The 21,570-nt window shown below is 42.5% G+C and overlaps 1 protein-coding gene across 11 annotated transcripts in view; it reads left to right on the forward strand.

Moving 5' to 3' along the window:
• HTR4 (5-hydroxytryptamine receptor 4) overlaps nt 1-21,570 on the forward strand; it is a 188,683-nt gene that overhangs the window by 86,448 nt on the left and 80,665 nt on the right. For 10 of the 11 annotated variants that reach the window (XM_046000614.1, XM_046000618.1, XM_046000616.1 and 7 more), the window contains exons 3-4: nt 17,391-17,516; nt 18,767-18,967. In XM_046000614.1, coding sequence (XP_045856570.1) covers nt 17,391-17,516; nt 18,767-18,967 — 327 coding nt within the window. Of the gene's footprint in view, nt 1-17,390; nt 17,517-18,766; nt 18,968-20,951; nt 21,049-21,570 lie in introns of those variants that run through there. The other variant, XM_046000623.1, reaches the window with a different exon arrangement.

Consider the following 21,570-nt stretch of genomic DNA (forward strand, 5'->3'; position numbering starts at 1 on the left):
CAGTATAGACATTTTAACAATGTTTATTCTTCCAATCCAAGAGCATGGAACAGTCTTCCATCTTTTTGTGTCTTCTTCAATTTCTTTCATGAGTGTTCTGTAGTTCCTCGAGTACAGGTCCTTTACTTCTTTGGTTAGGTTTATGCCCAGGTATCTTATGGTTCTTGGTGCTATAGTAAATGGAATCGATTCTCTAATTTCCCTTTCTGTATTTTCATTGTTAGTGTATAAGAAAGCTACTGATTTCTGTACATTGACTTTGTATCCTGCCACGTTACTGAATTGCTGTATGAGTTCTAGTAGTTTGGGGGTGGAGTCTTTGGGGTTTTCCATATAAAGAATCATGTCATCTGCGAAGAGAGAGAGTTTGACTTCTTCCTTGCCAATTTGGATACCTTTTATTTCTCTTTGTTGTCTGATTGCCGTTGCTAGAACTTCTAATACTATGTTGAACTTAAACAATTCATGGAAACCAATGAGAATGAAGACACCTCGGTCCAAAACCTATGGGATACAGCAAAGGCGGTTCTAAGGGGGAAATACATAGCCATCCAAGCCTCCCTCAAAAACATTGAAAAATCCAGAATACACCAGCTGTCTCTACACCTTAAAGAACTGGAGAATCAACAACAAATCAAACCAACTCCACATGCAAGAAAGGAAATAATCAAGATTAGAGCAGAGATCAATGAGGTAGAAACGAGAGATACAGTAGAACGTATCAATGAAACTAGAAGCTGGTTTTTTGAAAGAATTAATAAGATCGATAAACCATTGGCCACACTAATCCAAAAGAAAAGAGAGAAAGCCCAAATTAATAAAATTATGAATGAAAAGGGAGAGATCACAACGAACACCAAGGAAATAGAAACAATCATCAGAAATTATTACCAACAGTTATATGCCAATAACCTAAGCAACCTAGATGAAATGGATGCATTCCTGGAAAGCTACAAACTCCCAAAATTGAACCAGGAAGAAATTGACAACCTGAATAGACCGATATCTAGTAATGAGATTGAAGCAGTGATCAAAAACCTCCCAAAAAACAAGAGCCCAGGACCTGACGGATTCCCTGGGGAATTCTACCAAACTTTCAAAGAAGAAATAACACCAATTCTCCTGAAGCTGTTCCAAAAAATTGAAGCAGAAGGAAAACTTCCAGACTCTTTTTATGAAGCCAGCATTACCCTGATCCCCAAACCAGGCAATGACCCTACCAAAAAGGAGAATTTCAGACCAATATCACTGATGAATATGGATGCAAAGATTCTCAACAAGATCCTAGCAAACAGGATCCAGCAGCACATTAAAAAGATTATCCACCATGACCAGGTGGGATTCATCCCTGGGTTGCAAGGTTGGTTCAACATTCGCAAATCAATCAGTGTGATAGAACACATCAATAAGAGAAGAGAGAAGAACCACATGGTCCTCTCAATTGATGCAGAAAAAGCATTTGACAAAATCCAGCATCCGTTCCTGATGAAAACGCTTCAAAGTATAGGGATAGAGGGAACATTCCTGAACTTCATAAAATCTATCTATGAAAGACCCACAGCAAATATCATCCTCAATGGGAAAAAGCTTGCAGCCTTCCCGTTGAGATCAGGAACACGACAAGGATGCCCACTCTCACCACTCTTGTTCAACATAGTTTTTTTGTGATTTTAACAAAACGTCACAAGTTAATCTCTCAACAGATATTTTTCTGGACCCATATATAAAACATCATTTTTATAGAAAATTGAACTTTTGATTTACTGTGTCATACCTGCTTTGAGCACTGAACAATATTTATGAGAACTTCCCCTGTTATTATAGTCTTTTCAAACCCAGATTATAATGGCTGTGTAAACATTAAATGAATAAAAATTGTTTATGTAACTGATACGCAAATTTAGACATTTAGGTTGTTTCCAATGTTCTCAATTACAAGCAATATGACTGTGAGTCATAATGTATCAAGTCTTTCTTTCTTTCTTTTTTTTTTTCAAAGATCTCATTTATTTATTTGAGAGAGAGAGAAATGGGAGGAGGAGCAGGAAAGGGAGGGAAAGGGAGAGGCAGAGAATCTCAAGCAGACTCCACGCTGGGCACTGAGCTTGATACTGAGCTCGATCTCACAACCCTGAGGTCATGACCTGAGCCAAAACCAAGAGTCAGACACTTAACCCACTGAACCAACCAGGTGCCCCTCTGATATACCTGAGTCTTTAACAGCGGCTCTAATAGTGTATCTTTTTAGGATGAATTTTTAGAAGTAGGATTATTGGAGCACGAAGTTTTAAGGCTCTTCCTACACTTTGTCAAGTGCATGGTCTGGACACGCATTTATGGACTGTAGTACAGTTCTTAGGTTTGGCAGGTTGGAATCCCAAGTGGTCATCTTTAAGCAAGCTTACTTTATAGGATTCTGTTCTAGGGATGTCTGCTGGCATGCAGGTAGAGAATCCAGGTGACCCCGCAGTTACTCTCCGCCTGCTCTCGCCTCTTCCCATCGCTCCCCAGCTTGTCGTTATGGACTCTGTACCTGACAGGGCGTGTAGGTGTGAGTGGGTGTGCACATTACCATAAACTTGAATGCAGAGCTTTCTCTTCAAAACCCTGTGTCCCATCAAGATGTTAGATACCCTTCACGTCTCAGACTTGTGGTGGCTTGATGGGTCTCCCAATTCTTACACTTGCACATCACCCTCCAAACCCCATCCACACTCCTGTGAACTTTCAGCACATTTTCTCCGTTCTTTGCTCTGTCACATTTGCTTTTCTCCTAGCTGTGTCTGGAAAAATTCCAGTGTGTTCTTACTCATTATCTCCTTCCTCTGGACTGTATTTTAGTTGTTATTTCAAAAGCCCCCAGCCAAATTACAACATGCTGTCACGATGACCAGTCATCAACACAGTTGTGTGTCTGGCTATGCTATGAGTTAGAGGATCAGGACACATGGGAATGTTGGGTGTGTGTATTTGAAATAAACAGAAAAGATGAATAATAATAGCTAGCATTTATTGAGCATATAGTATAATCCAGGCAATATCTTGAATGTTTTACATGTATTTCCTTAACTAATCCTCACAACAACTCCAGTGCCCAGGAGATGACTAGAAAATAGATTTAAAAGCATTGTCAGCCTTCAGAGTATATGGGAAAGGCTTCTGATATTCCCTAGGGAAGCTAGCTAACTATTGGCAGTCTACATATGGCATCAACAGTTATATAAGTTGTAACTAAAAGAGTTGATTGGTGGCCTTGCTACACCTGACTCAGACAGTGGTTTAGATACAGCTTAAGTCAAAGTACTGAGTGGAAGAAAGAAAAATAAAACAAAACACACCTTTATGTTGATTGCTAAGGCTTGAGCAACTTTCAGGCATGGGTTAACTTACACATTTATTTTTACTTGTTTAGTGTGTATTTCTTGTGTTAGGCTCTGCAGATACCAAAGTGAATAAGACAGTATGGTTGAGATGACACATATATTTAAGTGAATAATTAAAATAGAGTGTGCTAAAAGCTATGATATGTAATTATAGGTGCTATAAAACTTATAGGAAGAGGAAGTTCTTGGGGCTTCCCAGAGAGGAAAATGTTTAACTAAGCCCCAAAGGACATGCAAAGGCTTGCCAGGGAAAGAAGGGAAGGGAGAGAAAGGGGACAGCAAGTGTGTCCCACATCCTCCAGTGGGGATTTGGCATTTCTCTGTGGTAGAGTTTGTTATGGAATAGTGTCAGAAAAAGAGATGGAGAACTAAGTAGAGCCCAGGTTAAATCAGGTCAAATTTGGTATTTTACTGACATTGCATTGGGAGAAAGGAAGACATTACAAGATTTTGGACAAGTGGGAGAAGTGAGTTAGTTCCTTCTGGAAAAAAGCAAAAACACATTTTAACTTCAGTGCAGCTAATGGTTGGGAAGAGGAAGAATAAAGACAGATGACCAGTTAAAAGGTTCATTCATTTATTCATCCAAGTTTTCATTTATCCCTTCATCTTTTTGAGTACTTGTATATGCCAGACCCTGTTTTAGGGGCTGGAAATACCATCAGTGAGCATAACAGACCAATTCAGGGGGATTACATGCAAGACATTCTGGTGTGTAGGAGGACGTACTAGCCCACTGCTATGAAGATCAGTCATTCAAGAGAGGGGACTAGAGGAGACGTCCTGTGTTCATTCTGGTGGTCAGGAAAGCCATCTCTTTGAGGTGACTCTGAGCAGAGACTTGAATGAGGAAGTGAGTGGTTTTGATCCCCTGGGATAGAGACATCCAGATGGAGGCAGCGCCCACTGAGAAACCCTAAGGTGAGAGCCCACTTGCTCCTTCTGGGTATAACGAGGAAGCCTTTACACTGGAGCAGCATGAGAAAAGGAGAATGGGGAAAAGGTGGAGACCATAGAACAGCCAAGAGCCAGCTTTGTGGAGTCATGTAGGCCATGCAAGTGTTCTGGGTGATACTGCGAGTGTCATGAAAGCCATCTCAAGGGTGGTGATTAGGGAAGTGACACGTTCCATCTGAAACATTTTTCAAAGCTCAGTCTGTCTATTGGGTGAAGAGTAGATTGTGTACAGAAAAGAGGGGAATCAGGAACACCAAAGGGAGGCCTTTGCCATCACCCAGGTGAGGCGTGTTGTGGTTGAAACCAGGGTGGTAATAGGTTAACGAGCGAGGAAAGGGTCCAAAGTCGGAGACATTTTTAAGGTAGAGCTACACGGTTTGCTGATGTGTGTGATATATGAGAAAAGGAGGCTTACTGAGAATTACTCTAAGATTAAGGGGCCCAAGCAATGGGAAAATAGCCTGCTTCTTGAGATGGGAAGCAGGGTTGATGCGAGGACCACGAAGAGTTCAATTATAGACCCATAACTGAAGGCACAGTAGGCAGTGGGACACAAGTGGTTGCAGTAGTCTCTGCAAAGATAACAGGAGGGCCTTCGTTAGGGTGTTGATGGCGGACTGGAGAGGAGAGAGGAGTTTTAAGAGCTACTCAGAGTAGGTAGTGGCTTAGGTCAAGGAGAGGAGAGATGGAGTCAGATGCCTGGTTTCTGGCGTGGTCAAGTGGAATAATGCCTGTTTCCACTTAGTGAAAAAATCCAGAGGAATGAATGACTCCCCGTGAAAAAGGTTTCTTTTAATAGGTTCTCAGAGATCCTAGGGTCTCCGTACCATATTCTTCTTTAGACCAGCCTCGTTTGGGTTTCGAGAAGAGCAGGGATCATCAAACTCGTTTCAGAAAGGGTCAGAGTAAGTCATTTCAGCTTTGGCAGTCCACACAGTCTCCATCATAATTCCTCAACTCTGCCTTTTTTTTTCCCCCCCAAGATTTTATTTATTTATTTGACCAACAGAGATCACAAGTAAGCAGAGAGTCAGGCAGAGAGAGAATAGGAAGCAGGCTTCCCGCTGAGCAGAGAGCCCGATGTAGGGCTCGATCCCAGGACCCTGGGACCATGACCTGAGCCGAAGGCAGGGGCTTTAACCCACTGAGCCACCCAGGTGCCCCTCAACTCTGCATTTGTCATGGAAAGCAGCCATAGAAAATGCATCCGTGATTGAGTGTGACTGTGTTCCAGTGAAATTTTATTTGTGAATACAGGCAGAGGGCTGGGTTTGGCCCACCAAGCCATTGCACGGCTGTCCCTATAGTAAAGCAACACCAAGCGGTTTCTTCTTTCATCTTGAGCAGAAAAGTTTTACACTGTCAGAGCAGAGGTAGGTGAGAAATCAGAACACTGAGCAACCGCAAGCCTGGACCCTGGTAAAATATGCAGAGCGGGCTTCATTAGCAGCGGAGCCCAGTGACGGGGGCCAACTATAGCTGGGCGATGGGGAGCAGCTTGTTATCAAACGATGGGAAATTCCGCTTTTCCTTGAGCCCTTATCCAGGGTAAATGATTGACTACAGGGAAGAGGCCTCATGTGGCCCACATTTTTATTTTCCCCTTGGGCTGGATTTCTTATAACCACAAGAATAATTTCAAGGGAATGATCAGCTAAATACTGAACACATGCCACTTGTATTCTTCCTTTGGAAATCAGGTCCATTAGGGACCCTCAGCAAGTGTGGGCAAAGGGGTGTTTGCAAAATAGACCAGAGACCCTACACTGAATTTGCATAAGATTAAAAGAAAAAAACAAATTGCAAAGAAAAAAAATATATATCTCTTCAGCTATTTTCTCAGTTCCAGTTTTGGGAGAATGGATTTCCTTAGAGCAAGACTCACCTCTCGGGTTTAATTTACTGGCACTGGCATTTAGCATGATAGCTCCTAAATGGATGGAAGCCCCCATAGTTAACACGCTGTGCAGCAGTGAGATTCTTCCCAAATGCAGGTCTCACCTGGTCACCTCAGTCCTGGCCTGGCTTTGCATTCAGGCCTGGCCTCGAACGGGGCATCTTTGATCCTGATAGCCTTTGTATTCCCTGCAGCTTTGAACTCCCCATTATACTCTATACAGACAGAGCCTCTTAAGGCTTTGAAGTTTTTCTCATGGCCCACATGTGTGATCTTTGAGGACCTCGAAGAGCCTATTAAAAGCTTGCTACTAGAATTTTCCTCCCCAGGTTTGCATTTGAAAAGTACCTGACCTTCATCAGCTGAGCACGAGCCACCACCCCTGCCCTCCCACCCTCCTCGGGAGGGTCTTCAAAAACAAAAGGAGGGTTTTTTTGTTTGGCTGGTTGTTTTGGGTTTGGTTTTTTTTTTCTTTTTTTTGGTTTTTGGTTTTTTTTTTTTTTTTTTACTTGCATTGAACTCCATTTTGCATAATCTCCTGGGAAAGATTTTTCTATCTCTACCATTTTCGATAGCCAGCATATTTTCACAAGGTGTATTAGCAGTCATCATCATCACATTGGATATTAAGTTTGTAGACAAAAAGTAAAACTTCAGCAGTTTGTTTTTTATAAGGAATTTTATTCAGTTTTCAGTGAGCATGTTTAAAATCTGGTGGGAAGAGCACTGGGTTGCAATCCGAGTGTGTAGGGTTAAGTCCCATGCACACCACTCGAGAGCTTTAGGAACTTAAGTTTCCCGACCACACTGAGCACCAGTCTCTTGCGACAAAGGACAGCATGATACTAGATTACATCGTGACCGTGAGGATAAAGTGAGGCAGCATCGAAAATCTCCTTAGTGCGCTGTTTGCCATAGAATAGGTGCTCAAGAAATCAATGTCAGAATTTTCTCACTTGCAAGCAGGAAGTTCCACACCTAGGAGAAAACAAAGTAACTTGCAGTAGAGAAATGAGGGCAGGGTAAAGGGCATCCTGTTTTAATGCTCGAGGTCAGTGGTTCTCTAAAATGTGATCCCCAGACCCTACAGCATCAGCATCACCCAGGAACTTGTTAAGGCATATTTGGGGCCCCACTCCAGAGGTACTGAATTAGAAATTGTGCAGGTGGACCCAGCAATCTGTGTTTAACCATGCTTTGATACTCCCCAGTGATTTTGGAGCACCATGCTCTGATGCTTTTATGATGAAACAGTTTTAGACGAATTATCCTATTTAGTCTTTCTGTAAAAAAAAAATAAATAAAAAGGTTTTTAAGGAAAAAAAAAATACTTAAAAAAATCTAGCTGGAAGGCCCAGAAACTTACCATTAAGAATCCAAAGTAACATAAAAAAAATATTCAAAAATAATAATATTCCAAGTCCATGGAAGACCTAAAACACACCTAGAACATGGGAATAAATGAAGACCACATGAATGGGAACAGGGGCATTCCACAGAGGCTACAGCAAGGGGGGTTGGGGACCAGCCATCATCACATGCAGTTTGCAAGGACTCAGGCATGAGATCAGAAAAGCTTATAGTGAAAACAGGGCTTTAGCCGTTCTCTGATTGGAGGTTTTTGGCACAGAGAAGCAAGAGGTGAGCTGACAAGAAGGGGAGCCTCTCATGTAATCGGTTTGGGGGGCATATTTGTTGAGGGGAAGCATACAGAGGTTGGCCGTCACTGAGTAAGGTCTGACCTTGTGCTGGTTGCGGCACACAGTGCTGGTTGCGGCACACAGTGCCGGTCGGAGTTTTATTGTTTTATAGGGTCTGGCCATTGTTTGTACATTAGGTGTCAAGAAACCCAGAAAATAAGTGCATATATTTAAAGGAGATTATGTATGCTTTTTTAAAACATTTTATTTATTTGTTAGAGAGAGAACACGCAAGAGGGGGAGCGGGAGAGGGAGAAGCAGGCTCCCCACTGATTAAGGAGCCCGATACAGAGCTCTATCCCAGGACCCTGGGATCATGACCTGAGCTAAAGGCAGATGCTTAACCAACTGAGCCACCCAGGCGTCCCAAGAAATGACGTATGCTTTAAAAACGTTACAGTTACAGTATTTCTGAAGTTATTGGTACAGAGGAAAAGAGGTAACATTCCCATGGGCTCTACTATTTCTACTTTACCTAAAAAGGCATTTAAAAATTAATTTACGTAAGAAATATTACCAACACAAACATTATCTGAGCTTAATCCTCCTGTATGTGCTCTGTCGTGGGTTTTGTTCATGGCAACTAATAGAGTAATGAAGACCGTATACACACACGACACGACATAATTAGTTGTAAAAGTGATGCATACTGTCAAAGCAGAAATTGCACTGGGCAAAATTAAACAGATAAGGATGACTTTTTCAAGGCTGTTGCTGTTGGAGAGAGAAACCAGAACGCAGTCTGAACTCAATTTCGCTGAAAACAGAGGACAGGAGAGGTTTCCAGGAATCGAGCGGGGGTGGGGCTCACAGGCCATCTGTGTTTGCTATCTGGCCTTACCCAAAGGAAAACAGGAGGTAGTTTTACAATGCGGAGCAATGTGTCCATGGAAGTTAGGCTCCTACCCTCCCACAGAAACTGGGAGGTGTAGGAGCTCTGTCTTCCTTAATGATAACATTTCAAAGGGATGGCTGCTAGGTCCGTGAGAAAGACAGTTCTAGCTTGTAAAACTAGAAAAAGGCTTTTAAAAATATTTCTATTCCAGAGGCCAGAGAAAGAATTTACAGTTACAAGGTTCCTAAACTAAATGCTCTAAGATCTTACCTGTCAGAATGGCTAGCATCAAAAAGACAAGAAATAACAAGTGCTGGGGAGCTTGTAGAGAAGAGGGAACCTTTGTACACTCGTAGTGGGAATGTAAATTAATGCAGCCACTATGCTAAATAGTACGGTGGATCCTCGTAGAAATACCATATGATCCAGTAATTCCACTCCTGGGTATTTACCCAAAGAAAATGAACACACTAATTTGAAAAGATACATGTACCTCTATGTTTATTGCACCCTTATTTACAATAGCCAATATATGGGAGCACCCTGTGTCCATGGACAGGTGAATGGACAAAGAAGATGTGGCATGTATAAACCATGGAATATTACCCGGCCATAAAAAAGAATGAAACTTTGCCATTTGCGATAACATGGATGGACCTAGAAGGTATTATGCTAAGTGAAATAAGTCAGACAGAGGAAAGACAAATGCCATATGATTTGTGTGTGGAATCTGAAATACAAAATAAATGAACAAAAAATCCAAATCAGAAGCAGACTCCTAAGTACAGAGAAAAAAACTGGTGGTTGCCAGATCAGTGGGAAGGGGAGGGGCTGAAATAAGTGAAGAGGTTTAAGACGTACAAAGTTCCAGTTAAAAAATAAGTCACAGGGATGTAAAGTACAGCATGAGGAATATAGTCAACAATATTGCACTAATTTTATATGGTAATAGACTGTAACTACACTTATGGTGGTGAGCATTTCATAATGTACATAAATGCTGAATCACGATGTGGTGCACCTAAGACTAATATAATATTGTATGTCAACTGTATTCCAGTTAAAAAAAAAAATAAGGCAAATACTCTAAGAAAAGGGAGGCCAGAATCTAGAGTACAGAGAAGTCTGTCTAAAGTCTAGTCAAGCTGAGCAGAAAGTTAAGGTCACCTTGGTCAATACCCAATCTTTCATCTTTATTGAAAACACCAGGAACCTTACATTTAAGGTTAATAAAACCCACACTAGAAAAACAATCCAATTTTAGTCCGGGTCTCTCTTTTAAGTCAGAGTACCTTAGCACCCTTTGTGCCGACTATTGATTGGAAGAAAACAAATACCGTCTTTTCTAATTTACCTGTAGTTCTTTCAGAGGACCATTCAGTAGTGAACAGGATGGGTGAAGGAAGCCTTGGATAGGGAGTATTTTGAGCTGCCTGGGATCCCGTGTGGATGTGCTTTTGGGAAAGATGCTTCCCATGTGACTGGGACTTACGAGAACTGGAAGAGGAGACACGTTCTCCAAAGATCATTGGTCCAAGGCAGGAGCCTGCTGCTCAGATATAATTTTATTGCACAATCCAATACATCAAAAGAAGAGGAAGAACTGCTCTAGTCACCCTGCCTCTTGGTCTCTCCTCATTCCCAGAAGTGGTCCTGTGGTTTTTCTGGGGAGCTAAGAAAGAACGCTTTTTTTTCCCCCCACTTGACATTTTCTTCACTCTTGGCTTCCACGGTATCACCCTCACCTAATGTTCCTCACACATCCCTGGGCATTTTGTCTCATTCTCCTCTGCTGGTTCCTCCTTCTCTCCGGCATGGCTTAGTATTAGAGTCCATCAAGCCGCTGGCCCTCTTGTTGGATGATTGCATCCCTCCCCCAGGATCTAAATCCCATAGAATGCTGGAAATCCCAAGTGTATCTCCTTCCCAGCCACCCTTTCTGAACTCTAGACACAAATATCCAATTGTGTCTTTGACATCTTCACCTGAATGTCTTTTAAAAATAATTTTTTAATTAATTTTTAATATACATATAGTATCATATCATCTGCGAAGAGTGATAGTTTGACTTCTTCTTTACCAATTTGGATGCCTTTAATTTCTTTTTGTTGTCTGATTGCTGAGGCTAGGACTTCTAATACTATGTTGAATAGCAGTGGTGATAATGGACATCCCTGCCGTGTTCCTAACCTTAACGGAAAAGCTTTCAGTTTTTCTCCATTGAGAATGATATTTGCGGTGGGTTTTTCATAGATGGCTTTGATAATATTGAGGTATGTGCCCTCTATCCCTACACTTTGAAGAGTTTTGATCAGGAAGGGATGATACCCAGTGTGGGGCTTGAACTCATGAACTCCGAGATCAAGAGTCATATGCTCTTTCAACTGAGCCTGCCAGGCACCCCTTCACTTAAATGTCTTATAGGTATCTCACACAACATGTTTTTCCCATCTCATGAAATTTCTATCTCATTACTCAGATAAGCAATTCAGATATGGAACTTCCTTTTCTTCTTCTTATCCATCCAAGGACCTGTTGTTTTTACCTATCCCTTGACTTCCCAAATGTAGCTTTATTCTACCCATAGCCACAGCTCTACTCCAAGCCACTGTCCTCACTTACCTGAACTCAGGCAAGGGCCCCTTACAGGCTTATTCTCTTTCTCTCACATTTGCATCCCCAGGGCCACTTTTCTGCATAATTCACTTCATTGCATTCTCTTTTATTGTCTGATAGAAGATAAACTTCTCATCTTTCTGTACAAAGCCCGAGGGATCTGGCTTCTGGCTACTTTTCAGAGCTTACCCCAGATTCTTTATTCCTTGCTCACTCCCTTCCCAAAATAGTGAATACAAAATGTCTTTCCTGTCTTAAGACCTTTGCACGTGTTCTTCTCCTGACTCCCTCTAACTCATGGATTCTCCACATATATCAGAATTCAGCTGAGTGTCACTTCCCATGTTCCCTGATTACCTGGAGTTTCCCTCTGAGTGAGTTGTTTTCTATCCACTGTCCTGTCAATGCCTGTGATGACTTTACGACCCCAAGTGTGAGTCATGAACCAGCAGCATATGGGCATCCGGGATGCTCTTTGTGTGCTTGTGGGAAATGCAGAACCCTGGTTCCCATCCCAGACCAAAAGAATCAGAATTGCATTTTAACAAGATCCCCAGTAGATTCACGGGAACATTAAAGTTTGAGAGGGTCACTTTGAAGTACTGATCACCAATTATATTTCTTTAGCTATGCACTTGCTTATTGTCTTTGTCCATTAATAATGTAAACTCTGTGAAGGGAGAGTCTTGGTCACCTTCTGTACTGTGGTATCCCAGTGCTTAGCACAATGCTTGGCATATGGTTGGCAATCAATACATATTTGATAAACGAGAGATTTACTCTAACTTTCTAAATTGATCCATGAAGAAACTAAGACTCAGAGAAGGTTAGTGACTTCTTTGAAGTTACATAGCTGTTATTAACATGGCCGGTGCCAAAAAAGAGAAAAGTGTTCTTGACTCCTTAGAAAGTGTATTCTGCGTGTGTGTGACCTTGAAAACAATGGTTCTGGATGAGGTTACAAACCTAAAACTTTCTTAACTATTGTCCCTATATGGAGTTCTGATATTAATAGCAATGATTACTTATTTATATTAGACTTGGTCATTTATAATCCATTTTCACATACACTAACTTATATGGAAATTTAACCAGAATTATTGTCATACATTTTCTTCTATTAAGAACAGAGAAAATGGTACACAGAGCTAACAAGTTTGTGGTTTCTTTATTAATAGATCAAGAGATCACTGAAGAAAGCAAAGAGGAAGAGAAAGGAGGGATGCTTGAGTGGCACAGCTGGGTTAAGCATCGGACTCTTGGTTTCAGCTCGGGTTATGATCTCAGGGTCATGGGATCGAGCCCTGAGTTGGGCTCTGCACTCAGCAGGGAGTCTCCTTGAGATTCTCATTTGCCTTCTCCCTCTGGCCCTCCCCCCTGTGCCTCTAAAATAAATAAATATTAAAAAAAGAAGAGAAAGGAAAATTTCTCATAAGGACGGCTATCCAAGAACCAGTTTAGTGGAGTGGACAGCTCTTTGGCCAGAGGAGGACTGCCTGGTCATGGCTGACCGAGTGGTTGAAGGCTGTCAGAGGTAACCCAAGGATCTAACTTGGATTTTGCTGAAGTGGTTCCTAATTTATTTTAATTATCCTTACTGGACTTACATTTAGTTCAGTGGACAGTTCTGTTTAATTAGAAAAGCTCCTTCCATGATTTAAATTTTGCTTGTCACTCACAGTTTAAAGTTTAAGCTCCTAATTGGAGGCCACAAATGAACCATAACACATAACTTGGGATTCTCTGACCCTGACATACCCTTTTGTTTTGAAATGAAATTCTCTGATGCCAGAGGTGTTCACCACATATCTTCAGTCTGGCTTTTTCTCCTACAAGAGGAAAGGCAGTACAGGGGTGTTGGTTCTAATGATGTGGTTGATGAAGAATTCATGCTCTAAGAGTATGTTCAGATCATTGTCCATAGGCAAGAAAACAACCAAAGATCAGCCAGTTCAACCTGCCTCTAACACAGGAGGCTTATACAATATCCTGGTATGTGGTCATCAGTGTAACCTTTTTTTATTGTGATAAAATACACATAACTCCACAGAATCCACGTGGTTATCAACACTGATCATTTCTCAGTTTTATTTTTATAATAGCCATCGTAATGGGTGTGCAGTGGTAGCTTATTGACATCGAGGTATTCTTAAACATTTCCCTCCTGAGGTGGCGAGTTCAAAACAAGACCAGGAGAATGTTGCTGACCATCCTCTAGTTGTAGAAAATTCTTACTATTTGTTACTAAATCTTACCTTTCTCTAGCAGTGACTCCTAACCTTGGTTGCCCATCAGAATCACTTGAGAGCTTTTAAAAATTCCAATATTTAGGCTGCAAAACCCAGACCAATTAAATCCTTGTCTCTGAGATTGGAGCTCATACATTGGCATTTGTGAAGGCTCCATAGGTGATTAAAAAAATGTCTTATTTAAATTCATTTATAATTAACATATAGTGTGTTCTTAGTTTCGGGTGGAATTTAGTGATTCGTCAGTTGCACATAACACCCAGTGCTCATTATATCAAGTGGCCCTCCTCAGTGCCTGTCATCCAGTTATCCCATCACCCCTCCTACTCCGCTCCAGCATCCCTTAGTTTGTTCTCTAGAGTTAGGAGTCTCTTCTGGTTTGCCTCTCTCTCTGTTTTTGTCTTATTTTCTTTCTCCTTCCCTTCCCCTATGTTTTGTCTCTTAAATTCCACGTGTGAGTGAAATCATAAGGTATTTGTCTTAATGTGTAACCAAAGTCGAGAACCACTGCTTCCAGCCTGACCATTGGTCCCACTTAGTTCCGTAGCCTGCAGGACACCAGTTGCTACAACCCTATCACAGTGCCTTCTCAGATGACTCCTATTAAATAGCCAGTCTTTCCTCCCCCTCTGGGAGTCCTGTCCTCCACTCCCTCCTAGATTTTTTACCATAGTATGTATCGCTGGCTGATACTTCACACAGTTTCTCATTTATCTGTTCATTGTCTGTTCTGTTTTGCATTTCTCTGCTTCTAGAAGATAAACAACAATGCCTAATGAGAGTAGGTGTCAGAAAATAGTGTGGAATGAATGAATGCATAAATCTACTCTTATTTCAAATGACAGGGCTTCAGTTATTTAAAAATGGCTTCTGTGTCTCTCTGCCCGTCTTCTCTAGACAAAACCTTTGTACCTACAGCCAGTCTTCAAAGACGTTGACAAATAAACTTCACTGTTATGAATACATTGTCTTTCTTTCACTATATTAGGAAATAATTGAGTGCTTCCCATGTACTACCCATACCTGTACACACAATTTGCAGATTAGACACTGTGCTAGGATCTGGGAATTACAGTGAAAAGAGAATCAAAGTCATTCTGTGATAATAATCAACAACAGAAGTCATTTCAGATAACAAGTGCTATAAAGAAAATGCACAATGTTTGTTGGCTGTGGCCATTAAATAGGGACTAACTTTACTCTGAGACCTGAAGGACAAGAAGAAGGCAGCCACTGAAGAAGCATTCCAGGAGGAAGGCACAGCAAGTACAGAGACTCTGAGTGAGGGTGAGGGGAGGGAGGGGGTGCTGGGCATGTTTCGAAAGGGCTCTCAGTCAGAACCTCAGAGAAGGACAAGGGAAAAAACCACTGTTACCTCCTTGGATAGACACTTCACCTGCATTCACATGGCCTAAGATCAGATTAGTTCCGGGTAGCCATATCACTCTCTCGAAGCCTTTTCCTCCTGAATTAAATCGTCCCTGTCCAGTATTTGTTAACATGGTAGTTGGAACTTAAGTTGGAAGAGTGATTTGGATGAACATAGGTTGAATTTCTTTTCCTGAACCCTTAGCTATAACAACTTCAATCAGTCAGTCACAACACTTGTCAGCAGAGTGGAGGAAGTTGCTGGTTTTCCAGCCACTGCAATGCTGGCTCCTTATTCCAATTGGCCCCTTGTCTTCCATGCCTAATGGAAAAAAAAATTGGATGGGGCCAGAGCTAGAACATGGTGGGCTGCTGCTATCTGGGGCCAGCACTGCTTGGTTTTCAGTCGAAGTAGCTCAGTAAAGACAGCTGTTTCTTCCATCTTGGGACCCTGTGTTTCCAGTGGTGGGCTCACAGGACAAGCAGCTTCTCCCAAACCAGACAGTAATATATTTTGACAGTTCAGTTCTCCCCTCTTGGCCTCAATTTCTCTATATTGTAATGTAGGGTTTGGGTCTGGAAGTTTTGAGATCCTTTTGAAACTTCATTAAAGAAGAAAATTTTATTACTACTCTATTAAAAATAAAACTTTTATAAAAGTTGGGTATTTATCCTTTCTGATGGAGATGTAATAATCTGTTGTATATATAGACCATATCTTCTTCATCCATTCATCTGTTGAAGGGCATCTTGGCTCTTTCTACAGTTTGGCGACTGTGGCCATTGCTGCTATGAACATTGGGGTGCATGTGCCCCTTCTTTTCACTACATCTGTATCTTTGGGGTAAATACCCAGTAGTGCAATTGCAGGGTCATAGGGTAGCTCTATTTTTAATTTCTTAAGGAATTTCCATACTGTTTTCCAAAGTAGCTGCACTAACTTGCATTCCCACCAAGAGTGTAAGAGGGTTCTCCTTTCTCCACATCCTCTCCAACACTTGTTGTTTCCTGTCTTGTTGATTTTGGCCATTTTAACTGGTGTAAGGTGATATCTCAATGTAGTTTTTATTTGAATCTCCCTGATGGCTAATGATGATGAACATTTTTTCATGTGTCTGATAGGCATTTTTATGTCTTCTTTGGAGAACTGTCTGTTCATGTCTTCTGCCCGTTTTTTGAGTGAAATAAGTCAAGCAGGGAAAATCAATTATCATATGGTTTTACTTACTTGTAGAGCATAAGGAATAACATGGAGGACATTAGGAGAAGGAAAGGAAAAGTGAATTGGGCGAAATCAGAGGGGAAGACAAACCCTGAGGGACTGTGGACTCTGAGAAACAAACAGGGTTTTGGAGGGGGGTGTGGGGAGATGGGTAATCCTGGTGGTGGGTATTAAGGAGGGCACATATTACATGGAACACTGGATGTGGTGTATAAACCATGAAACTTGGAACACTGAAAAAATAAAATAAAACTAAAAAAGTAAATAAACCTTTTTCTTATAACTTCTTAGTAACCTGCAGATTTTGTGCTTTCATTATTGGGGACACTCGCTTCCAAATTAATAAAAGAAAATGCTGAGTTACACTCGGAGGGCAGGGTTTATAGGACCAACTCAGATGCTGAAATTGACAAGAACACAGATTTGAGCTGTGATGTTGGGCACCAAAAGAAATAGGATTCAGGGAAGTGAAAGGAACCCCTGGGCATATTGATTGGCTGCTGTCTTTGCGATGGATTTCCCCAAATGAGAGATCTGTTTATTCAGGTCAACTTTGTTAGAATAATCTTCAAGCCATGACCTCTCCCTTAGACAACCCGCCTATACTCAGCAGCTTCTACATGGGCAGGGACAGGGTTCTGGAGACGGGGTGGCCCTTGTATTCATGCAGACCCTGGTTCAAGTTACTGTCATTCATTCATCCAATGCCATCTTTCCTTCATCTGACAAATGTGAGTGATACATTGTATTTGAATTGATCAGTGGATCATACAGACAAGGGCTCCGCCTCATGGAGCTTACACTCTAGCTGGGGAAGTGCACAAAACAGGAATCAACAAAATACATTTCCGAGCACAACTGAGGTAAGTGATCTGAAGGAAAATCACATGCACTCTGATGGGGAATAACTGTGCAGTTTTAGGGTAGTTAATTCCCCTCTCTGAGCCTCCTCCGCTTAATGGAGGAGTTAACTAGTATAACATGTAAACTGACAGGTACAGACGTTGGCATACAAGGGGTGCACAATAAGTGTATTACAGCAGCTGATGTTAAAGTTACCTTCCTGAAGATAAATGAGGGAAAAGATTTTCTTTCCCATGTCTCAGGGTTTCCTTTAATTCTGTGTGTGTGTGTGTGTGTGTCCACGCATGTGTGTCTTCCAGTTCCAAGGAGGGTTTTGGGTCAGTGGAGAAGGTCGTGCTGCTCACGTTTCTGTCAGCAGTTATCCTGATGGCCATCTTGGGGAACCTGCTGGTGATGGTGGCTGTGTGCAGAGACAGGCAGCTCAGGTGAGTAGCAGGAGGGGAACCTCAGGAGAAAACTGGGGTAGAGTTCTAGGCTAGGCTCTCCCTGGACAGTTGGGATCTGACCTATGAATTCCATTACAATTGTAATTATGAAAGGGAAATGATATTGTGAAATAGAGCAGGGAATAGATGACACATAATTCCCCATGACTAACATAACCAGTGTAAGCCCTGTGTTCAGCTTAGGGTTTTGGCAGGGGGTTGGTAATAGGTGTGAGATACACACACACACACACACACACACACACACACACCTCATATCTAATCTAACCTCCCAGGTTTATCAGTGGTTCAGAAAAGAGGTGGCTGCCCAGTGACTAATCTTACACCTGTGTCTTCTGCTCTTTGCACTGCATGAGTCTCAACCCAACTGCAATTAAAATCACTTGAAGACCTTTTGATAATTACTAATGTGTAGTATAAGTATGTCCCATGTAGTATTTGGACCATACTTAGAGTAAGTAGTTATTCATTGTTTATTTGAAATTGAAATTTAACTAGGAGTCCTCTATTTTATCTGAAACCCTTGGGTGTTGGTGTGTGGGTGGGCTCATTACCCAAAGTCTCTGAACTAAGTGATCTGGGGAGAGACGTGGGCATTGATATTTATAAAAATTCACCAGGTGATTCTAGGCTTCACCCTAGATCGAGAGCCTCCAGGCCATAAAGGGACATAAAAGATGTGGTCCTGCCTGACCTGTGGCCTTCCTTTCTAAGCAAGGCATGCACGAATCCAGGGATGATGCCAAGAAAGTGTAAAAGCATGATTCTGACCAGTGTCACAAACACGAGACACATAGTAGTCAGGCTCAGAGTGGAATACAGTGGAATTTGACACTGTTTGTGAGGAAGGCTTTTTGGGAGGGTTCCCTGAGAATAACCAGGCCATGGCCTAAATGGAAGGGCAGGTGGGGAGAGAGGACAACCTTCTCCTCCTTAGGCCCTCAGGAGGGGTTCCATGCATGGGGGAGCTCAAATCAAGCCTGCGTGGCCTCAGGGAAGAAGATGGAGGGATTTTGGTGCAAGAGGGCAAGAGGGTCTGGAAAAGTTGGGTGGTTGGACCGTGCATGCCGTGTGACAGGAAGGAGAGGGAATCTACCAGAATGCATTGCACAGTTGACTTTTCCCCGCCTTGTCTCTCTCTCTTCTTTGTTTCCCTCTCCTTTTTTTTCCTCTCTTGTGCTCCTTTCTCCCCCCTTTTCCTTTGTCCCTCCCCCTGCTTTCACTCACAGGAAGATAAAAACCAATTATTTCATTGTCTCTCTCGCCTTCGTGGATCTGCTGGTTTCGGTGCTGGTGATGCCCTTTGGTGCCATTGAGCTGGTTCAAGACATCTGGATTTATGGGGAGATGTTTTGTCTCGTCCGGACATCTCTAGACGTCCTGCTCACGACAGCATCAATTTTTCACCTGTGCTGCATTTCTCTGGATCGGTAAGGGCAGAGCAATGGGCACAGCAGAGCTCCATGCTAGGGGCAAGGACCTGATGGATATTGGACCACACCTTTCTTTCTTCCCTAGTTCATTAGAAGGGATGAATCTCAGAGAGAGAAATCTGGCTACTCACGGGGTCCCCCGCCCTCCAGTCTCTGCAGAGGGCTCCTTTTCAGTCAGGCCCTTTCTCAGGTCCTGCAGACACAGAGATTTGAAAGGCTTAGAACCTGCCTGCGGGGAGCTCGCAATCTAGCCAGTGACAGGTGGCTAATGCGTGGAAATCAGACCCACCCTCAAGCTCTACATTTTATACTGATGGTGTGATCAAAACTCGGAGGGAGTAAGAATCAATACACCAGCCCTGTAGGTAGCAGGGCTGGTTCAGAATGATAGTCTGATGTTTAAACATTACCTCCTCCCCCCAAAATGTGTCTGTATTATGATTTTATGTGCATGCAACTTGGGGAATCTTTTCCAGAAAGTTAATTATAAAATCTCGAATATTTTCTTGTTTGGGGGATGCGGGGCTAGCATGCAGATTTTGTTCTTTTTCTTCACATTTGACTTCGGGAGGCCTAATGATTTCCATCTTTGCCTTATTTGTTTGAGATATACATTTGTCAGTTGTATGAGTTCCTGCGTGCTTGTATTCAGTAGTAAAAGCAGAGTGCAATTTAAAGCTCAGATGATTCTAGGATCATAGGCCACCACCATGGTATCTGTATCTTAGGGGTATCTCCCAAAAGAAGGTGTGGTGTGCGAGTCGCATGTTATCAAAATGAGCAGAGACAAACTTTTTCTGTCTCTGGAAGAGTCCAAGAAACCCAGTTTTTCTTCTGGTCTAGGGATAGGTCGCTGTTTCTTTAATTGTGTGATAGGAAAAGCAGTTGACTAAAATTAGAGATTATGATGTATCCAAAATATGTGTCTTTAAACACGAAAATCAGAATCTGCCCAAGGAATTACTCACTCTGGGGAAGGTCCTGAGGGGCCTGAAAGCAGCTGCAGGAACACCGGTTTCATCTCCTGTCCCATGGGACAGGTGCTTATTGGCTGGAATGGCGAGTGTAATGGCCAGCTCTGTTTAAATTATGTGAGTTCTTTCTCTCTCTTGCTCTACCAAGAACACATAGTTCAATGTGCTAAAGTTAAGTGCGCATATGATGAAACTCTCTAGCTATGGACAGTGACATTGGTAAATCTGAGCTGCTGGCTGGCAGTCAGACCCATAGCCTCTCATCGTTTGAAATTTGTGTTTATCAGCTTATTTAGAACAATCTGACTTCAGTCCATGAAAGACCTGAAGACAGTCAGTCTATACATGGAAATCAGCATGAAAAAAAAAAAAATGAAATGCCAGGGAGTAGAAAATGCATGGAAATCTTACAGGCTAGCCTGCATGTGATCATTGCCAAAATGAGTGCCAAGACGGGACATGTTACAGGAACTTGGAGAAGGCAAAGCTGGGGGGATCGTGGCACCTGGAGGTAACCTTCAGTTTGGGGCAAAAGCAAGGGGAAGAAAAGGAGCTGAATAGGGAGTGAAGAATTGGGGTAGGGGGCGTGAAGAATCATCTCCCTGATATGGAAAATTTACTCTGAGCGGTCCTGAGGGAAGGACTGAAGTTTCCCTAGGGAGATTTGGCTTCAGAGTTCCAGATTAACTGTCAGGTTCTTTTGAAATCATGACATTTTCCCCGAGTAGGCGGGAGCTGTCATGAAGCAGGATGGGCTGGTCGTTAAGAACCATCTGCTGTAGGACTGAAGAGATTTGGGTTCAAATCCCACCTCTGCCAATGTTCAGCTCTAAGAATGGTGGCAAGTTACTAAGCTTTTCTGAGTCTCAGTTTTCTCATCTCTAAAAATGGGGGCAATAGCATCTATTTTATAGAATTGCAGTTAGGATTAAGTGAGATAGTCCCCCGAAGGCATAGCACCGGCCCAGCTAGGCACCGTCGACAATGCTAGTGGATGTTGATTTCAGTTTCCTGCAACTGTCCGTGCACCTCATGATCCTTCTTACGGAACTTGGACCTCTTCAGGGAATAGCTGCTCCAGCAGATGCATCATCCAGGAATCAGGTAGTTGTTCTTAATGTGGCCTTTCCTTATCCCCTGCATTTAAATAGTAAGACCTACTGATTTTCCTTCCTAAACAGATCCAACTCTGTTTCTCCCCATCTTTATTATCCTAGTGCAAACTAATGTCATCTCTTGCATAAGCCACCTCTGCAACCTCCTGATTGTTCTCCCCACATCTACTTTATCCTCCTCCAGTCTGCTCATACCTTGTAAGAGCTCATTGCCAGAGTCAACCATGCAACTCTGATCTTGTTGCTTCTTTGCCTGAAACCCTTCAATGGCTATCATCACTGAGGATCAAGACCAGACTCCTTGGCCTGTAGGGTTTTGTGCCATCTGTCTGCTTCTCTGTCCCGAGCCTCACTTAATGCCCTTCACCGGTCTCACTCTCTGGGCTGCAAGCTGTCTTGGCCTCCTTTCTCTCTTCAGTGCTCTGTGCTCAGCCATCCCAGGCCCTTAGCTCCGCCCTCTGCCTGGAAAGCTCCTTTGCCCCCTCCTTTCCTGCCTGTTTTTCAGATTTTA

The sequence above is a fragment of the Meles meles genome, chromosome 3 (genome assembly GCF_922984935.1).
Source record: "Meles meles chromosome 3, mMelMel3.1 paternal haplotype, whole genome shotgun sequence".
Taxonomy (NCBI): domain Eukaryota; kingdom Metazoa; phylum Chordata; class Mammalia; order Carnivora; family Mustelidae; genus Meles; species Meles meles.